This window comes from Polyodon spathula, chromosome 38 (genome assembly GCF_017654505.1).
Source record: "Polyodon spathula isolate WHYD16114869_AA chromosome 38, ASM1765450v1, whole genome shotgun sequence".
Classification (NCBI taxonomy): domain Eukaryota; kingdom Metazoa; phylum Chordata; class Actinopteri; order Acipenseriformes; family Polyodontidae; genus Polyodon; species Polyodon spathula.
This window is the reverse complement of record NC_054571.1, coordinates 3134046-3154971: the sequence shown is the minus strand read 5'-3', so window position 1 is coordinate 3154971 and position 20926 is coordinate 3134046. Positions and strand designations below refer to the sequence as shown.

The 20926-nt window shown below is 51.3% G+C and overlaps 1 protein-coding gene across 2 annotated transcripts; it reads right to left on the bottom strand.

Moving 5' to 3' along the window:
* Window positions 1–1972: 1972 nt before the first annotated feature.
* farsa (phenylalanyl-tRNA synthetase subunit alpha) lies at window positions 1973–20712 on the bottom strand. 2 transcript variants are annotated; one of them, XM_041235725.1, is made up of 13 exons: window positions 20527–20712; window positions 18364–18501; window positions 17570–17668; window positions 17176–17294; window positions 14895–14987; window positions 11295–11423; window positions 9859–9974; window positions 9407–9491; window positions 8071–8170; window positions 7212–7377; window positions 6733–6810; window positions 4848–4962; window positions 1973–2364 (listed from the first exon to the last, which is right to left on the bottom strand). In XM_041235725.1, the coding sequence occupies exons 1-13, from the start codon at window positions 20671–20673 to the stop codon at window positions 2259–2261; spliced, it is 1491 nt and encodes a 496-aa protein (XP_041091659.1). In that variant the 5' UTR covers window positions 20674–20712; the 3' UTR covers window positions 1973–2258. The 2 variants fall into 2 exon arrangements, with proteins under 2 accessions (XP_041091659.1, XP_041091658.1); XM_041235724.1 differs by having other exon boundaries at window positions 7212–7380; window positions 20527–20711.
* Between the last annotated feature and the right edge of the window lie 214 nt (window positions 20713–20926).

The window sequence follows — 20926 nt, the reverse complement described above, 5'->3', positions numbered from 1 at the left end:
AATCAAAGACACTATGAAGTAGTTTGGAAAAAAAAAGGTCTACCGGAAGCCATAACAGTAACACAGTATTTGATGTTAGATTTTGAAATGCACATTTTTTGTTGGGTATATGGAAAGTTACAAAGCGGCGTGCAATTCAACATGTTAAAGTAACAATGATTCAGCAGCTTTCATTCCACTTTGTGAAGCAGAATCATTTCATACAGCCTCCTAAGAGCAATGCTGACCTTTTGGCCAGAGCTGTAGTTTTACCTGAAATACAGTGAAGCACAGAGAAGCATGTGGGTCGCTGGTATTAGATCTTACTCTGGAGTCCTCTGAAAGACATCCTCCCGGGTTTGCTGATGATATAAGGAGGGACTCCGGGGCGTCCCTCCTCTGGATCTCAGATGCATCACACGCAGCACGGCAACTAGCAGGCAGGGTCCTTGTCTCGAGGGCAGTCTGGATCACAGGCACGGCAACTAGCAGGCAGGGTCTTTGTCTCGAGGGTGGTGTGGATCACAGGCACGGCAACTAGCAGGCAGGGTCTTTGTCTCGAGGGCGGTCTGGATCACAGGCACGGCAACTAGCAGGCAGGGTCTTTGTCTCGAGGGCGGTCTGGATCACAGGCACGGCAACTAGCAGGCAGGGTCTTTGTCTCGAGGGCGGTCTGGATCACAGGCACGGCAACTAGCAGGCAGGGTCTTTGTCTCGAGGGCGGTCTGGATCACAGGCACGGCAACTAGCAGGCAGGGTCTTTGTCTCGAGGGCGGTCTGGATCACAGGCACGGCAACTAGCAGGCAGGGTCTTTGTCTCGAGGGTGGTGTGGATCACAGGCACTGCAACTAGCAGGCAGGGTCTTTGTCTCGAGGGCGGTCTGGATCACAGGCACGGCAACTAGCAGGCAGGGTCTTTGTCTCGAGGGCGGTCTGGATCACAGGCACTGCAACTAGCAGGCAGGGTCTTTGTCTCGAGGGCGGTCTGGATCACAGGCACGGCAACTAGCAGGCAGGGTCTTTGTCTCGGACAACTGTGGAAACGATTGGTTGACTTTTTCAAGCAATCGTCGCCCAGGTGCTCAAATCAGCATTGTTAGATGAGGTCGTTAACACAGAGCTCTGCTTGCAGATGCCCGCCCTGCTCAAGGGGCTCCCTCTCCAGTGCCCTCAATGAGCTGGAATCAGAGTGGCAGGGTGTATAATATATATATATATATATATATATATATATATATATATATATTAAGCACATTAATACACAGAAGCAGCAAACACACATGTATATATATATCCCATAAAGCCTTTTAATAGAGTTATTTTGTACATGCGGGCTCCACAATCATGAAGTTAGCTCAATAGAATGGCTGGATTCTTCTAGTAACAGTGAGGCTACCAAAGGACGAGCAGTTCAAGGAGAACTCGTTCCTTTCAACCAGCAGCAGATCTGAGATCAAATCCATTTTAAATCAGGACTCTCTCTGTGTGTGTCTCTCTCTCTCTGTCTGTCTGCCCCAGCTGTGATTGCAGGCTGCAGAACTGCATCTCTCCACACTGATGGGGGAAGTTATACATTATATAAATCTATATTTTAAATATTGGAGGTTGGAGCACTATTTCATAAACAGCAGTTCCACAGAACCGGGATGCGCTCTGCTGATCTCTGACTCCGGTCCGGGTGCAGAGCGGATTGCAGACTGCAGGTGGACCCGGCTGCAGCCCCAGTCTGATACTGGGAACGACAGGAGATTGACTTTCACACACTGGAGTGGATTTATACTGAAACATAAATCAAAAATAGGTATGCGTATACATATTAGATTATGAATGGAATAGTCTGCAGTGTGGAGAGTGGAGTTCTCTTTCCTATACTGCTAGAGCGCTCTGCAGTGTGGAGAGTGGAGTTCTCTCTCCTATACTGCTAGAGCGCTCTGCAGTGTTGAGAGTGGAGCTCTCTTTCCTATACTGCTAGAGCGCTCTGCAGTGTGGAGAGTGGAGTTCTCTTTCCTATACTGCTAGAGCGCTCTGCAGTGTTGAAAGGAATTTTCTCAATGTTTTAATTGTTATATTCAGTACACAGCTGTTCAGAAAAGATTAAAGTTGACACCAAACTAATTTCACTTGTGACCCATCACCTAGCAACCAGTCCAGAGCAGAAAGCCACAGTCCTCCTTCCTGGTCAATATTGTTTCAGTGCGGCCCAGTCGCTGGCGAGGGCAAGGAACGGAACGGGGGGAGCGAGGGGTCCTCAGGCCAGCGGTGCCCACGCGCCTGCCTGTTTAGGCATCCAGTCGGCACACAGGGCTGTCGTAGACCATTTGCAGGTTCACTTTGTGACCCACCAGCTCTCGGATGTTGTTGATTCCATATTTGATCATAGTGGGTCTGCAAGGAAAACAACATCAAAGAAGAAATGAAATCACTGAACAAGCAACACACCGCGGGCAACATATCACTCTGCTTTAGCCATTAGCCTGAAGAAACACGTACAGGAGACAAGACTGCTCTCCCTACATCTCAGACAGCGGCGATTCTACAGTACTGCACACGGGGGGGCCCCAGTTTAATTATGGAAGGGCACTTCAGGGGTTCCACAGCGTTTTCACATGTAATAAAATGTCACACAAAAACAACTCCATTTAAATGAAGTAGAAAACACACACACACACACACACACACACCACACACACACACACCCACACCCACACACACACACCCACACACACACACACACACACCCCCACACACACACACACACACACACACAGACACACCTTCCTGCAACTTAGCGAATTCTGAAGTGCTTTGAAACCCCCCCCACTTCGGTATTAACCTGGACCAGTGGTGTAGCCAGGACTTTGTTTGGGGGTGGAGAGAGATTTTTTGGTGATGGTTAATCACCCTGGTATAGAGTAAAATAAATATATATAAACACCATTTAAAAAATACTGACAATAAACTTTGGGTGAGATTGGAGAAGCTGAACGACTACAGAAGCACAGGCTATATGAACGCTGTCAACACATAATTGATCATCAACCATATTTCTCTCTTAATAAACCACAAATGAAACCAAGAACAGAAGGGGCCCCAAATGCATCTATAAAAAAACTAAATCATATATATCTATATAGATAGAAAATGACTTGACGCTGCATTGCAAAGCTCTGCAAATCATTCGTACGACTGCCTGGTTAAATTGCTCAAAAAAAAAAAAAAAAAAAACCGACAAGCTGTTTTGTTAAAAGGCAGGACTGCACTGAGAAAGCTTACGGCTTTAACCCCTCGAGGTACACAAGGAATCGAGCAGGCTGCTCGAACGGTTTCTTCTTCAAATGCATTTGAGAGCGACTCGAGCATCGCGAGGAGGGAAAGGACCCTCTCGTTTGGAGCACCGCATTGCAAAAGTTTAACACAGCACTGTAAAAACCCAACAGCTCTTCGGTTTTACAAAAGAATGCATCTTGGAAAATTAGGAAATAAAACAGAAGCACAGAATAAAGCACGCAGCCCCCAGCAATGGTACACAAACAAGCTGTTATGTGAAAGAGGATTGAAGGAACAGGCGGTCAATGAAGGGGGGGGGGGGAGAGCCAGCTAATCCTTTTACTCTGGGACCCGGGGGTGCTCCCGGTCCCTGTTAAATGCAGGATTATCCGGTAATCCCAGATTTCAATTCCCGATTGCCGCTAATGGGATTAGAACTCCGCTTCCCTGCCTCCTTCCCATCAGCACCCTCTTCCCACGCTCCGCACTGCACAGCCTGGGCTAAACCCATTCATCCATTAACCCTTAGCGCTCCATTTATTCAGCGCTGGGCAGGGGCGTCGGTCCAATTTCGTTTCACACGCGCTGTTTAAAATACCCCCCCCCCCCCCCCCAGAGTAAAAAAGGTTTAAAAGGAATTAAATCACAAAAAGACACTCAGAACTGTAACTCCAGCCAAGCCCCACCCCTTGTTCGGTGTGTTTTTCACATATCTCTTTATAGACGTGCATACTGATAAATCCTCTCCTGATCACTCGTTTTATCACCAAACTCCTCAATAATAAGATCCAAGTCATTATTTTATTACTATAACATCTCAAAAAGCTCTGAAAATGTGTGTGATATTCTTTGAGCGCGGGATGCAGAAGCAGCTATCTCCTTTGTATATGTTCATGTTATCTCTGTAGTGCATGGGGCTATGAGATATGCCCTTTTTTCAGCTTCACTCGGCTCCTATCGGTCTCACTCAGCCACTGAATGGTTTTCTTGGCTTTTTCCAGAGAAAAAATGACTAGAGACCTGCGCTTGACGTCTCTTGGGTGACGTCGGACAGGGTCCCCACATCGGACTGGAAAGGGAGACTGCGCTGTGCTGTGAGGGAAGAGGCCTGCCCTTGAAGTCTGTGTGTGTGTGTGTGGTGCAGTATTATCCCCTCAGACTGCCCGGCGCCTCCTTACAGAAACAGGAGACAGCTCTCCTCTGCGCCCGGCCAGCAGACAGGAGGAACCGTCTCTCTTAATGGAATCGATCGACCTGATAAGCACAGGGTCACTCCGCCAGCCTCTGTCCCAATGACACGCTACGTGATCAATAAACTGGAGCAGAGGACCAGGGTTCAAGTGATGAACTAGCTGGCTCCCAGGCACCAGCACAGCACAGAGTCCCAGTTCTCTACACCTCACAGCACTGCAGTCATGCTCTCAGATCACCAGTACAATAAACTTCTCTATACTAGACTGTACTGAATTAGCTGGCTCTCTGATCCCCAGCACCGCATGCTTCACAATACACTGCACTGTATGTGTGTGTTCACACATATGGGTAGAACGACTAATCAGGTCAGACTTTGGAGACTCCCAAGCCTCTGGTCCTCCACTCACCTCTCCAGCGACAGTCCCCAGGCGATGACTGAAACCCCCTCAGGGAGCCCCATCGGCAGCAGCATCTCCGGTCGGAAGACCCCCGAGTTCCCCACCTCCACCCACTTCTTCAGACCTGCAGCAGAGACAGCAACCAGAGTGAGCAAAATGCAACACAGAGAGACACACACTGACAGAGACAGCACAGGAACCAGAGTGAGCAACCTGCAACACTGAGAGAGACACACACTGACAGAGACAGCACAGGAACCAGAGCAGGCAACCTGCAACACAGAGAGACACACACTGACAGAGACAGCACAGGAACCAGAGCGAGCAACCTGCAACACTGAGAGAGACACACACACTGACAGAGACAGCACAGGAACCAGAGCGAGCAACCTGCAACACTGAGAGAGACACACACTGACAGAGACAGCACAGGAACCAGAGCGAGCAACCTGCAACACTGAGAGAGACACACACACTGACAGAGACAGCACAGGAACCAGAGCGAGCAACCTGCAACACTGAGAGAGACACACACGCAACACTGAGAGAGACACACACTGACAGAGACAGCACAGGAACCAGAGCGAGCAACCTGCAACACTGAGAGAGACACACACTGACAGAGACAGCACAGGAACCAGAGCGAGCAACCTGCAACACTGAGAGAGACACACCCTGACAGAGACAGCACAGGAACCAGAGCGAGCAACCTGCAACACTGAGAGAGACACACACACTGACAGAGACAGCACAGGAACCAGAGCGAGCAACCTGCAACACTGAGAGAGACACACCCTGACAGAGACAGCACAGGAACCAGAGCGAGCAACCTGCAACACTGAGAGAGACACACACTGACAGAGACAGCACAGGAACCAGAGCGAGCAACCTGCAACACTGAGAGAGACACACACTGACAGAGACAGCACAGGAACCAGAGCGAGCAACCTGCAACACTGAGAGAGACACACACTGACAGAGACAGCACAGGAACCAGAGCGAGCAACCTGCAACACTGAGAGAGACACACCCTGACAGAGACAGCACAGGAACCAGAGCGAGCAACCTGCAACACTGAGAGAGACACACACTGACAGAGACAGCACAGGAACCAGAGCGAGCAACCTGCAACACTGAGAGAGACACACACTGACAGAGACAGCACACACACAGCCAGTCACTGTGCTGTGCTGTTAATTCCGAGACTCAACACAGACTGCCCTGCAGCAGCTCTGGCTCCTCTGAGCGTGGTATTAAAGCAATGAATAATAATCTAAAGCAGCTGCAAACACTTCCACCTGCGCAACCCCACGGGAGCCTGCAGCCTCATTATTACTGAGAGCTGACAAGACGAAGCATGACTTCACCACAGACATTCATCAAAACTTATCAAGATCGCCCCGCCGCACACACAATGCTCTTGTTTGCTCGGGTTTGTAGTGACGCTAACTCTGGGGGGTTTATTCTAGCCAGGTTTAGAAGTAGCTGTTTTACTGGACGCCTCACCAAACAAGCGAACAAAATTCAATCTACAAACAACGTGCGTTTCTGCATCTCTCACCCGTGTAGAAATCAGGCTGTACCCTCATTACAGTGAAACTAGCTGAAATTTGTCTGCAGCACACTGAAGGCTCTGGCTGAATCGTCTGCGATTGACCTATTTCTTATATAGGCTTGTTACCAGGAGATTCCCACTTCAATCCCAGCTCAGCCACCGTGTGGGACCCCGAGCAAGTCACTGAACCTCCTTGTGCTCCATCCTTCGGAAGAGACGCAAAACAAACGAGGTCCTGTTGGAAATGAGTCTGTTGATTCACCGCTCACCCCCCCCGAGCCTCTGCAAGTCGCTCTGGATAAAAGCGTCTGCTGACCGCCTCGTCTTCCTGATCCTTACCTTCGTGGAAGCTGAACACCTCCATGCTGGGCTCCGTGTAAGGGTTGAACGCGGGCTTGAAGCGGAGCTTCGTGATTCCTGGACACAGGGCAAGAGAAACACACTTAAAACAGAGGGCAGCGCATCACGCTTACATAAAAACAAGCTGGACTGGATCAGACCCGCACTCAAGGGGGTGGATGGCTGCAGGTTCGAGAAGCCAGCAGTTATTACTGAGCAAGACAGATTGAATGAGGACTAACCAATGGATGAGGGTTAGGGAAGGCAGAGATGCAACTGCTACCTCGTGCAGAAAGAGCTTTGAACTACTTTTTCTAGGAAAGGCTCTATATAAATACGCTGTGGCTGGTTTCTCAATGCTCCAGGTGATGCACCTGTCCTGTTCCCCGTGCTAAAATCGCTTTGGTTACTGTTTCGGACTGTGTGAAGATTCCCCGACCCTGGGACCAGCCTGGCTGCCCGTCTCCAGTAAGACTCACCCAGCTTGATGAAGAATTGGTGCAGGATACCCATCAGGTCCCCCAGCGTGAGCCCGTAGTCTGCCACCACGCCCTCCACCTGGTGAAACTCTGCCAGGTGAGTGGCGTCCAGCGTCTCGTTGCGGAACACGCGGTCGATGGAGAAATACTTCACCGGGGAGAACTCCTTCTGCACGACACATTTGTTCGATTTATTTAAATTGGCAGGACGGTTTTATACAGGGCGACTTGCAGCTGTTACAGGACAGCACAGGGTTACAATGCAAGCTTCAGATTTAAATACAGCGTAGTTTACAGCAAGTGCAAATAATAACACTGCTAGAATACAACAAGTTAGGATTGCAACAAGTCAGATCTACAATGACATGTTAGCAGAGCAATAGCGCAAGGATAAAGGATAGTGCATCAGCTGAGGATCCAGGACCATGGTGCTGAGGTCAGGAGAGTCCAGTGCAGAGCAGGAGGGGCGGATCAGAGATCCACAAGGGCAGTCTGAACTCACGACAGCGTGCAAGAGGTCACCTGACCGGCCGCCCCAGGCTTACACAGAGGAGCTCTGACCAAGGCAACAGCTAGAGGCGTTTTGGTTTTCCAAAACATCACACAAAACATACTGAGAATGTGTGCAGCTTCAGTTCTTAAGAAGCCTTCCATCACATTTTCTCTTATAAAAAGCATGTGCTTGTGAACAAGGCTGCGTGTGCACGGCATTTCGCTGACAGACAGAGTATGAAACACAGGGCTAAAGCTGAAGCATTCCTGTCACTCTTTTGTGAAGAAGGGTGTGTGTGTGTGTGTGTGTGTGTGTGTGTGTGTGTGTGTGTGTGTGTGTGCGTGTGGTGTGGGTGCTGCCCCCTACCTGCTGAGCGAGGCGGTACAGCATGCGTGCGCTGACGGCAGTGGTGTGGGTCCTCAGAATGTTTTTCTGGGCCTCTTCGATCTTCCAGTCGTACTTGTACCTACAGAACGAACACGCGGATTGCATTTATTAAAAGAGCAGTGATCAAACACCCTCCCACAGCCACTGGCTGCTCTCAATACATAGGAACTGGGTTTAAAAGTGCAGCTAATGAAAGGCCATTAGCCACACTCAAATACATTTGGGTTGTTAGAAACCAAGCGCTTCAACAGCACATCAACAATGAGATTGCCCTGGACTGGAGGGAGCCCCCTTTCTCTTAGGGGGGTGAGGGAGGGAGCAGTTCAGTCTCCGTGCCTCAAGCCTGCCCTGGACTGGAGGGGGAGCCCCCTTTCTCTTCGGGTTGGTTGACGCCCCTATTCCAGTCAACACTCTGGGGAACTCATCTTGAGGGCACAGCTCATTCTTCATTTCAGTGAAATTCATTTTCCAGTCCTGCGATCCCAACACCCTCTCGTCGCCTCGACAGGCGTGTTGATAAAACTGACACGTTTTCAATTAGCGCTTCCTAACTGTGGTGCAGGCTGTGAAATTCTGTCCGTCATTATAAAACTGATTGTTTCTTTGAAAATTTTAAAGCAAGTCACGACAGAGACTCTGGAAACTCAGACGGAGTGTATCAGAGTTTAATATTTCACAAGAAGATCGCAGCAAGAAAACGGAGGAGAGCGATTGCACGGAGCAGAGGGAAAGCCTTGGGGGTCAGCAGCCCTGGCGCTGGGTTCCTGCCCCTGATTGTCATGTTAAACTGAAGGCTCTTACACAGAGAGTCAGGCCGAGTCCAGACCACACTGTCTAACAAAGGCTTGCGCTCTCTGCCTCTTCAGAGTGTTGTCTTAGGCAACTTCCAAACGGTCTGCTATATATATTGCAAATAGAGTCCCAATCACCGCTTTTCAACGTAGACTTGACTTCAAAGCACGGCACAGAACGATCCATACCTACTCTAAAGAAATCACCCTTATGAAAACGAATGACCACGACGCGTGCGTTCTTCACACAGGAAAAACTGACATCTGCCATCCTACACCAACATCAAAGCAGCTGTTTTAGCTTCGCAATTAAAACTCTCCCTCTTGCCCTTTTCATTTTGTGTTTTAATTTGGTGGTTTGGGTGGGGATTTTCTTGGCGTGAAACGCCGTGGGATCCTTGCGTTGAAAGGCACTATAGAAACGTGAACCGCGCTGTACTGCACTGCGCCGTTACAAGAGGCCAACCCGAGACGTCATTAAAAAACTTGTTAATAAACCCGCCCACCGCCCCCGTGCCTCTTACCCCTGGGAGCCGTACCCCCCCTCTGAGTGTACTTTCTTCACTCGCTCCAGATAGTCCAGGGGGAACTCGGTGGCGATTGCCGGGTCTGGGATAGAAGAGACAACAGGAGGTACAGTAAAACAAAGCAATCTAGTGACAGGAGTTTCAGTGTGCAATGCTGGCTGGAGAAGGACTGCAGACACGATTCAGGGGAGAGGACTCCCTGCCCGATTGATAACGGACACGTGAACAGGGGTGGGGGGATGTGGATTATCCACCAATGGGACAGGAAGAAGAGACGGGGCTGGTGGAATTGAAAGAGACTAGCTAGTGCGAGTTCTGAAGTGGGACGTGTTTTGTGGTCGAGTGGCGTGCTAATTCCCCAAAGGGCTGGCTGTTATTGGCTGGGCTGTTGCTTGATAAACATGGAGCCGCTTCACGCTGCCAGCGATGGGTTTTAGAGCTGGGCTTACCAGACAGGAAGAAGGTATCGTGCTGGTCCCGGGCAGGGTGCTGCTGGGGCTGGAACAGGGCATCGAAGTTCCAGAACGAGCTCTCGATGAAGTTATTGGTTGGCATCTCTGTGAAGCTGAAAAAAACCAATCAGAGCACAGGCAGGGCAGTTATAACCCCTCCCACTCACCATGCCCCTGTCCCCATTGGAGAAAACATCTTAATCAGGGGTCCAATCCTGGTCCTGGAGGGCCAGTGTTCAAATCCAGGTTTAACAGGTAAGGTGAGATAATGAAGCAATGCAGGGTCTGGATGGGGGATTACTTGATTGAATTAAACCATTCAGAACACGGCTGGAACAAAGACCAGGAATGGAATGGACCTTTCCAGCCTTCACACCAATGTGTGTCTAAACTCTCACCAGCTGGGAAATCAGAGACAAAGACAGAGAGGAGCAGACAGAGACAGAGAGAGAGAGAGAGAGAGAGAGAGAGAGAGAGAGAGAGAGAGAGAGAGAGAGAGAGAGAGAGAGAGAGAGAGAGAGAGAGAGAGAGGTGAGAGGAGAGAGAGAGAGAGAGAGAGAGAGAGAGAGAGAGAGAGAGACAGAGAGAGAGAGACAGAGAGGTGCAGACAGAGTTTCAGAGAGAGAGAGAGAGAGGGAGAGGCGCAGACAGAGAGAGAGAGAGCAGAGAGAGAGAGAGAGAGAGAGAGAGAGAGAGAGAGAGAGAGAGAGAGAGAGAGAGAGAGAGAGGCAGAGAGAGAGAGAGAGAGAGAGAGAGAGACAGAGAGAGAGAGAGAGAGAGAGAGAGAGAGAGAGAGAGAGAGAGACAGAGAGAGAGAGAGAGAGAGAGAGAGAGAGAGAGAGACAGAGAGACAGAGAGAGAGAGAGAGAGAGAGACAGAGAGGTGCAGAGAGAGAGAGAGAGAGAGGGAGAGGCGCAGACAGAGAGAGAGAGGCAGACAGAGAGAGAGAGAGAGAGAGAGAGAGAGAGAGAGAGAGGCGCAGACAGAGAGAGAGAGACAGAGAGAGAGAGAGAGAGAGAGAGAGAGAGAGAGAGGCGCAGACAGAGAGAGAGAGAGAGAGGAGCAGAGAGAGAGAGAGAGAGAGAGAGAGAGAGAGCAGACAGAGAGAGAGAGAGACAGAGAGAGAGAGAGAGAGAGAGAGAGAGAGAGAGAGGCGCAGACAGAGAGAGAGAGAGGAGAGGCGCAGACAGAGAGAGAGAGAGGCGCAGACAGAGAGAGAGAGAGAGAGAGACAGAGAGAGAGAGAGAGAGAGAGAGAGAGAGAGAGAGAGAGAGAGAGAGAGACAGAGAGAGAGAGAGACAGAGAAGAGAGAGAGAGAGAGAGGCGCAGACAGAGAGAGAGAGAGAGAGAGGTGCAGACAGAGAGAGAGAGAGAGAGAGAGAGAGAGAGAGGCGCAGAGAGAGAGAGAGGCGCAGACAGAGAGGTTCGCTCACCCCATCTCCAGGAAGATCTGTCTGAACTGCGTGCGCACCTTCATGAGCGGGTGCAGGTGCCCGCAGTCAGGGATGATGCCCAGGGCGTCAAAGTTGTACGGCTTGAATTTCTTGTCACGCCACCCACCGCTGTGTGGAGAGAAAGCAAACGAACTCCGATAAACACACACAGGAGAAGCAAACGAACTCCGATACACACACAGGAGAAGCAAACGAACTCCAACACACACACACACACACACACACGAACTCACACATACACACACAGGAGAAGCAAACGAACTCCGATACACACACAGGAGAAGCAAACGAACTCCGATACACACACACACACACACACAGACAGCAAACGAACTCCGATACACACACAGGAGAAGCAAACGAACTCCGATACAACACACACAGGAGAAGCAAAACTCCGATAACACACACACAGGAGAAGCAAACGAACTCCGATACACACACAGGAGAAGCAAACGAACTCCGATAAACACACACACCAAACGAACTCCGATACACACACACACACACACACAGAAGCAAACGAACTCCGATACACACACACACACACACACACACACACACACAACACACGAAACGAACTCACATACACACACACACACACACAGGAGAAGCAAACGAACTCAGATACACACACACACACACACAGGGAGAACCCTAACCCAACTCCCTGACCCACTCCCAATCACAGGAGAAGCAAACGAACCCAATCTCCCAACACCCTAACCCAAACAAACTCTCCCTAACCCAATCTCCCTAACCCTAACCCAATCTCCCTAACCCAATCTCCCTCACCCTAACCCAATCTCCCTAACCCAATCTCCCTAACCCTAACCCAATCTCCCTAACCCAATCTCCCTGACCCTAACCCAATCTCCCTAACCCTAACCCAATCTCCCTAACCCAATCTCCCTCTCCCTAACCCTAACCCAATCTCCCTAACCCAATCTCCCTGACCCAACCCAATCTCCCTAACCCAATCTCCCTAACCCTAACCCAATCTCCCTAACCCAATCTCCCTAACCCAATCTCCCTAGCTCCTAGTTCCTCCTCGCTTACAAACTCATCTGCTTTTCGCCTGATTATATACATCATACACACACGCCACTGTTCTCTCCCAGAGTAAAGGGGTGACTGGAATCATGTTCCGAAGCCCAGTTTAATTACAGGGCACTTAGAGCATGTCTTTGTGAACGGTTCCCTGCAGGGAGACAGAGGAGCACATCGGTCTCAGTGCCGCTGATCCCTTCAGGATGACTAATCAATAATTTTTCAGGCCAACAAAATAAAAACTGCTCAATAAATGAAACAAGCCACCCCAATCTGCATCACATTCAAATCTCTGACAACGACTCAAAAGAAACTTCACAAATTCAACGACGGACGAGAAAACACTTCCAAAGTAGACACGCTTGACGTTTCTTTCAGCATTTCTAAACGCTCTGCACGGGAGAGCTTCACAGTTCATGAACGCCATTCCGAGCTGCAAACCCTCGGGCCCACGCTCTCCTGACCGAGCGAACGAGGTCGCGGGCAGGACACAGCGCCAGCCTGCTGGGAACAGCTTGTGTCTGTTCACGGAGAGTGAATGAGACAAGACTCCCTGGGAGCAGCAGCTCTCTGACACACAGAAACCCAAACCTGCTCCCTCCCAGCCACTCCTCAGCTCCACTAGAGCCACACTGCCTCCCTCCCTCCCAGTCCCTCCTCAGCTCCACTAGAGCCACACTGCCTTCCCTCCCTCCCAGTCCCTCCTCAGCTCCACTAGAGCCACACTGCTTCCCTCCCTCCCAGCCACTCCTCAGCTCCACTAGAGCCACACTGCTCCCTCCCTCCCAGTCCCTCCTCACCCACTAGAGCCACCCTCCCTCCCTCCCTCCCAGCTCCACTAGAGCCACACTGCTCCCTCCCTCCCAGTCCCTCCTCAGCTCCACTAGAGCCACACTGCTTCCCTCCCTCCCAGTCCCTCCTCAGCTCCACTAGAGCCACACTGCTTCCCTCCCTCCCAGTCCCTCCTCAGCTCCACTAGAGCCACACTGCCTCCCTCCCTCCCAGTCCCTCCTCAGCTCCACTAGAGCCACACTGCTCCCTCCCTCCCAGTCCCTCCTCAGCTCCACTAGAGCCACACTGCTTCCCTCCCTCCCAGTCCCTCCTCAGCTCCACTAGAGCCACACTGCTTCCCTCCCTCCCAGTCCCTCCTCAGCTCCACTAGAGCCACACTGCTTCCCTCCCTCCCAGTCCCTCCTCAGCTCCACTAGAGCCACACTGCTTCCCTCCCTCCCAGTCCCTCCTCAGCTCCACTAGAGCCACACTGCTTCCCTCCCTCCCAGTCCCTCCTCAGCTCCACTAGAGCCACACTGCTTCCCTCCCTCCCAGTCCCTCCTCAGCTCCACTAGAGCCACACTGCCTCCCTCCCTCCCAGTCCCTCCTCAGCTCCACTAGAGCCACACTGCCTCCCTCCCTCCCAGTCCCTCCTCAGCTCCACTAGAGCCACACTGCCTCCCTCCCTCCCAGTCCCTCCTCAGCTCCACTAGAGCCACACTGCCTCCCTCCCTCCCAGTCCCTCCTCAGCTCCACTAGAGCCACACTCCCTCCCTCCCAGTCCCTCAATCTGCACTAGAGCCACACTGCTTCCCTCCCTCCCAGTCCCTCCTCAGCTCCACTAGAGCCACACTGCTTCCCTCCCTCCCAGTCCCTCCTCAGCTCCACTAGAGCCACACTGCTTCCCTCCCTCCCAGTCCCTCCTCAGCTCCACTAGAGCCACACTGCTTCCCTCCCTCCCAGTCCCTCCTCAGCTCCACTAGAGCCACACTGCTCCTTCCCAGTCCCTCCTCAGACCCACTAGGAGCACTCTGTCAGTTCTGTCCCTCCCAGTGACTGTGGTGCAAACTCTCCTTTAGCCACACTGACTTCCCTCCCACAGAGAAGGGAAAAAAAACAGTGAACAAATCCAACACAGGCTGCTGAGACACGCTCCCTACAGCCACATCGCTTACCAGGAGCTCACAGCATGCCCTCCTCACCCCCACTAGAGCCACACTGCCTCCCTCCCTCCACTGTCCCTCCTCAGCTCCACTAGAGCCACACTGCCTCCCTCCCTCCCAGTCCCTAGGTAACCTCAGCTCTAACACTAGAGCCACACTGCCATGACTCCCTCCCATTCCATCCCCTCACCACTCTCTGTGTGAAGAAGAGTCTCCTTCACAACATGACTAGGTAACCCATTCCATCCCCTCACCACTCTCCCTCTCTTCAGCTCCACTAGAACCCATTCTGCCTCCCTCCCTCTCCAGTCACCAGTCTCCTTCAGCAACCACTAGGTAACCCAGCCATCCCCTCACCACTCTCTGTGTGAAGAAGAGTCTCCTTCAGCAACATGACTAGGTAACCCATCCCAGTCCCTCCCCACTCTCTGTGTGAAGAAGAGTCCAGCAACATGCCTCCCTCCCTCCCAGTCCCTCCTCAGCTCCACTAGAAGAAGAGTCTGCCTTCCCTCCCTGACTAGTCCCATTCCATCAGCTCCACTCTCTGCCACACTGAGTCTCCTTCCCACTGTATTGCACTGACCCACACTATCCCCTGGCTAGCATCTCGGGTGTCAGTTCTGTCTCCTGCTTAGTGACTGTGGTGCTGAAACTGCTTCCTTTAGTGATCCAGTAAGACTTTACTGTCCTGGAAAGAGAAGGGAAAAAAAACAGTGAACAAATCCAACACAGGCTGTTGAGACACGCTCCCTACAAACGAACACACCGCTTACCAGGAGCTGTCACAGCATGCGCTTCAAACACCCCCACATGCACGAAACACACCGCAGGTCGAGAAGAGCTGGTTCAGCTGACTAGGTAACCCATTCCATCCCCTCCCCACTCTCTGTGTGAAGAAGAGTCTCCTTCAGCAACATGACTAGGTAACCCATTCCATCCCCTCACCACTCTCTGTGTGAAGAAGAGTCTCCTTCAGCAACATGACTAGGTAACCCATTCCATCCCCTCCCCACTCTCTGTGTGAAGAAGAGTCTCCTTCAGCAACATGACTAGGTAACCCATTCCATCCCCTCCCCACTCTCTGTGTGAAGAAGAGTCTCCTTCAGCAACATGACTAGGTAACCCATTCCATCCCCTCACCACTCTCTGTGTGAAGAAGAGTCTCCTTCAGCAACATGACTAGGTAACCCATTCCATCCCCTCACCACTCTCTGTGTGAAGAAGAGTCTCCTTCAGCAACATGACTAGGTAACCCATTCCATCCCCTCACCACTCTCTGTGTGAAGAAGAGTCTCCTTCAGCAACATGACTAGGTAACCCATTCCATCCCCTCACCACTCTCTGTGTGAAGAAGAGTCTCCTTCAGCAACATGACTAGGTAACCCATTCCATCCCCTCACCACTCTCTGTGTGAAGAAGAGTCTCCTTCAGCAACATGACTAGGTAACCCATTCCATCCCCTCCCCACTCTCTGTGTGAAGAAGAGTCTCCTTCAGCAACATGACTAGGTAACCCATTCCATCCCCTCACCACTCTCTGTGTGAAGAAGAGTCTCCTTCAGCAACATGACTAGGTAACCCATTCCATCCCCTCACCACTCTCTGTGTGAAGAAGAGTCTCCTTCAGCAACATGACTAGGTAACCCATTCCATCCCCTCACCACTCTCTGTGTGAAGAAGAGTCTCCTTCAGCAACATGACTAGGTAACCCATTCCATCCCCTCACCACTCTCTGTGTGAAGAAGAGTCTCCTTCAGCAACATGACTAGGTAACCCATTCCATCCCCTCACCACTCTCTGTGTGAAGAAGAGTCTCCTTCAGCAACATGACTAGGTAACCCATTCCATCCCCTCACCACTCTCTGTGTGAAGAAGAGTCTCCTTCAGCAACATGACTAGGTAACCCATTCCATCCCCTCACCACTCTCTGTGTGAAGAAGAGTCTCCTTCAGCAACATGACTAGGTAACCCATTCCATCCCCTCACCACTCTCTGTGTGAAGAAGAGTCTCCTTCAGCAACATGACTAGGTAACCCATTCCATCCCCTCCCCACTCTCTGTGTGAAGAAGAGTCTCCTTCAGCAACATGACTAGGTAACCCATTCCACCCCCTAGCATCCTGTTTGCAGCTCACAGTTCCACTCCACTGAAATGGCTTCATGACTCTGGCTGAATTTGAATTCAGGTCAAACCGTTCCTATCACGCTACCACTCCTCTGAGCTGCTAAGCCCCCAGTGTGGGTCTCTATTATCACTGGAATTCTTTGTCAGTGTATTAAACTAAGAGCCCTTCCCATTAGAATTCCCATTCAGACAGTAATCCGCTGGGCTGGAGCTGTTCCATTCGGAATCTGGATGCAGATCGATTCATTTTGCGTGATCTGTTTATAACTCTTTCCAAACTCCTGCACTTTCTTTGTAAAAGAAAGTCTGGCGCAGGGTTAAAGAAAGTTCTCACTTTCCAAACGCCATGCTCTCAGGAAGTCCGTTACTGCTTCACTTCCTGCGTCCTTTCACCCCCCGGCAGTGTTTTCTAGGGTCATGTGACTAAAGCATGTCAGCCAATAGGGGAAGCAGCCGATTGGTTAAATGACAGGATGGGAGGCGTGGGGAAACCGCCAACGAACTGCAACGCTAACAGACAGCATGGTCTGCAAACACAGATTTCTTTAACCATGTTAAACACAGGACTGTATTTCACAACTGCGCCTTTAAGACCTGGAAAGTCATTTCTGAGTCCTGAGCGCCCTCTGCTGCTCACAGTCTGGAATTGCAGCATATAGCAATGGTGCGAGATCTGAGACAGATTATAAATATATATATATTTTGACAAGAAATATCACCCCATTTCGTTTTTATTTGTCTGTGAGCACCTACACCTCGGACAGCAGCTTCCTCTTCTTCAGTTCGTTCTTCTCCTTCTCCTCCAGGCTCCCTGCCTGTCCACGCTGGACGAGCTGCAGCCTGTCCTTCACAGTATCCTCAATACTGTCCACCTGGAAGAAGGGACAGACCGGTCAGGGACACACAAGGCAGGACCAGCGCACAGCCAGCGTCGAGACACACAATTCCAGCGGCAGTCGAGGATAGCCAATCCCTTACTTAATTTCCAAAAAAGTACTGTTTTGAGAGTCACTTTGTCGGCTCCTGTTTAAGATTTTAAAAGGCGTCAATCAGTTGCCCATTTCAGTGCCCGGGCGTGACTGGGCACAGGAGCGCTGGCACTGATCTGAGGCTGCGGGCAGGCGGCCAGGCAGGCTGGTGCACTTACGCTCTTGTAGATCCGAGGTCCTCCCTCTGCGTTCTTGTCCAGTCTGACCCACTTGCTAGACATGGCCTTGCTGAAGCCCACCTTCGCACTCGGCAGCTTCTGCAAGGAGAGGAATCTGTGAGCTCTGAGACCCAGACACACCCAGCAGGGCGACATGAAACATCTTCCAAGCTCCACAAGACTTGCGGAAACTTTTTACAAATTTTACAAAGCTCGCGGTGAGATTTATTTAACCTAAAGTAGCTCAAGACTCCTACTGCAAAGCCGCTTCACCCTTTCCAGGTTTTACTGCAAGCCTGATTCGCCACAGTGAATGGCCGGGTCTTATTAAACTCCTAGGAAAACCAGGATTTGATCAAACTGCAATGCAACGGGAGTCTAATTCCCATCCCTGTAGCACCAGATGTTTCACAATGAAAGGACATGCAATCTGTTTCAAAGCTACACATTTGCAACCTGCACTGTGAATGAACGTGGAGGACGTGGAACATTTACTGAATTATCCTGTTAGCTACACTTTAAAAAGGTGCAGAACTGAAATATACATCATATATTAAAAAATCTACACATGCATCTATAAAGAATCATTACCACAGCAGGGATGGGAATAAGACTCCCACTGCACAGCGGTTTGATCCATTCCTGGTTTCACTATGAGTTCACGACATCACACCTGAGATTGTTACCTGCACACACTGTGGCTAATCAAGCTCTTATTAAAACCTGGAATGGGTCAAACTGCTATGCAACAGGAGTCTTACTTCCACCCCTGCAGCACACAGACAAGCCCTTACCATAAGCTGGCTCTGAGCCATGCCCTCTGCCGGGATGCAGTTGAAGACCCGAGCCTCATGGCTGCCCTGCTCCGCGATCTCCTTCCCCTCCTCCGTGACCTCCCAGTGCTTTGAAGAGCGGAGCTCGGCACAGATCACCTGCAAACAGAAACCTCATTACATCAACCCGCTGGGAGTCTCGCGCTCTCAGAGCTGCGCAAACTCATCATTCAATCATCCGTGAAGAACAGCGACCCGTACAACCCCCAGAAACCAATCCGCTGGGAGTCTCGCGCTCTCAGAGCTGCGCAAACTCATCATTCAATCATCCGTGAAGAACAGCGACCCGTACAACCCCCAGAAACCAATCCGCTGGGAGTCTCGCGCTCTCAGAGCTGCGCAAACTCATCAATCAATCATCCGTGAAGAACAGCGACCCGTACAACCCCCAGAAACCAATCCGCTGGGAGTCTCGCGCTCTCAGAGCTGCGCAAACTCATCAATCAATCATCCGTGAAGAACAGCGACCCGTACAACCCCCAGAAACCAATCCGCTGGGAGTCTCGCGCTCTCAGAGCTGCGCAAACTCATCATTCAATCATCCGTGAAGAACAGCGACCCGTACAACCCCCAGAAACCAATCCGACACACAAACATATATACATACATATACATATACATATATCTGTGGCTGGCAGCCACCTTTGCACAGTCACATTGCTTAAATGGACTAATCAGAGAAGTGTGGAGTGTGGCCAGGTGTTGACTGAATTGTGGCTTGCCAATCAACCCCTGACCACACGCTATACAAAGGATCAAGTGGAGAGAGAGCAGCGAGGTTAATGACTGAACTGCAGTGTCCACACTCTGGGTCGCTGGCTCTGCAGTGTCAGCTAGAAGTCTACCTCGCCGTCCTCCCTCACAGCAGTAACACTACGCTTGCACTGCACGGTCACGGATTGAATGGCTTGCACTGCACGGTCACGGATTGAATGGCCTGCACTGCACGGTCACGGATTGAATGGCTTGCACTGCACGGTCACGGATTGAACACGGATTGAATGGAAACCACTGCACGGATTGAATGGACTGCACTGCACGGTCACGGATTGAATGGACTGCACTGCACGGTCACGGATTGAATGGATTGCACTGCACGGTCACGGATTGAATGGCCTGCACTGCACGGTCACGGATTGAATGGCTTGCACTGCACGGTCACGGATTGAATGGCCTGCACTGCACGGTCACGGATTGAATGGCCTGCACTGCACGGTCACGGATTGCACTGCACGGTCACGGATTGAATGGATTGCACTGCACGGTCACGGATTGAATGGCTTGCACTGCACGGTCACGGATTGCACTGCACGTTGGATTGCACTGCACGGTCACGGATTGAATGGATTGCACTGCACGGTCACGGATTGAATGGCTTGCACTGCACGGTCACGGATTGAATGGCTTGCACTGCACGGTCACGGATTGAATGGCTTGCACTGCACGGTCACGGATTGAATGGCACTGCACGGTCACGGACGGATTGAATGGCCTGCACTGCACGGTCACGGATTGAATGGCCTGCACTGCACGGTCACGGATTGAATGGCCTGCACTGCACGGTCACGGATTGAATGGCTTGCACTGCACGGTCACGGATTGAATGGCTTGCACTGCACGGTCACGGATTGAATGGCCTGCACTGCACGGTCACGGATTGAATGGCTTGCACTGCACGGTCACGGATTGAATGGCCTGCACTGCACGGTCACGGATTGAATGGCCTGCACTGCACGGTCACGGATTGAATGGCCTGCACTGCACGGTCACGGATTGAATGGCCTGCACTGCACGGTCACGGATTGAATGGCCTGCACTGCACGGTCACGGATTGAATGGCCTGCACTGCACGGTCACGGATTGAATGGCCTGCACTGCACGGTCACGGATTGAATGGCCTGCACTGCACGGTCACGGATTGAATGGCTGCACTGCACGGTCACGGATTGAATGGCCTGCACTGCACGGTCACGGATTGAATGGCTTGCACTGCACGGTCACGGATTGAATGGCCTGCACTGCACGGTCACGGATTGAATGGCTTGCACTGCACGGTCACGGATTGCATCACCCGGTTCATTGTGCTCTGCCCCGCACAGCCGCCTCGGCACCGCAACCCTTTACCTCCCCGAGCGCCTGCAAGCTCTTCACGGCTCCGACCACCAGCTGATGATCCAGCCCGAGACTCGCCGCCACCTGCTGGCTGTCAACCCCGCCATCCGCCCGATCGAGCCGCTGGAGAAGAGCCTCCGCTACGCCGCTGTCAGCCATGCTGCAAGCAAACCAACACAAGACTCACCGCGGCGGAAGCGACGCCTTGCACTTACCGGAACTGCCGTTTAATTATTATTATTATTATTATTATTATTATTATTATTATTATTATTATTATTATTATTATTATTATTGTGTGTCGTCTTTAACTCGATGTAATTGATATAAACACAGTAGTTGCAACACTTGTGAATCAATTAGCGAGGCGGCCATGTTGAGTGAGGTATTGGCGTTGCTATGGTTAGATATG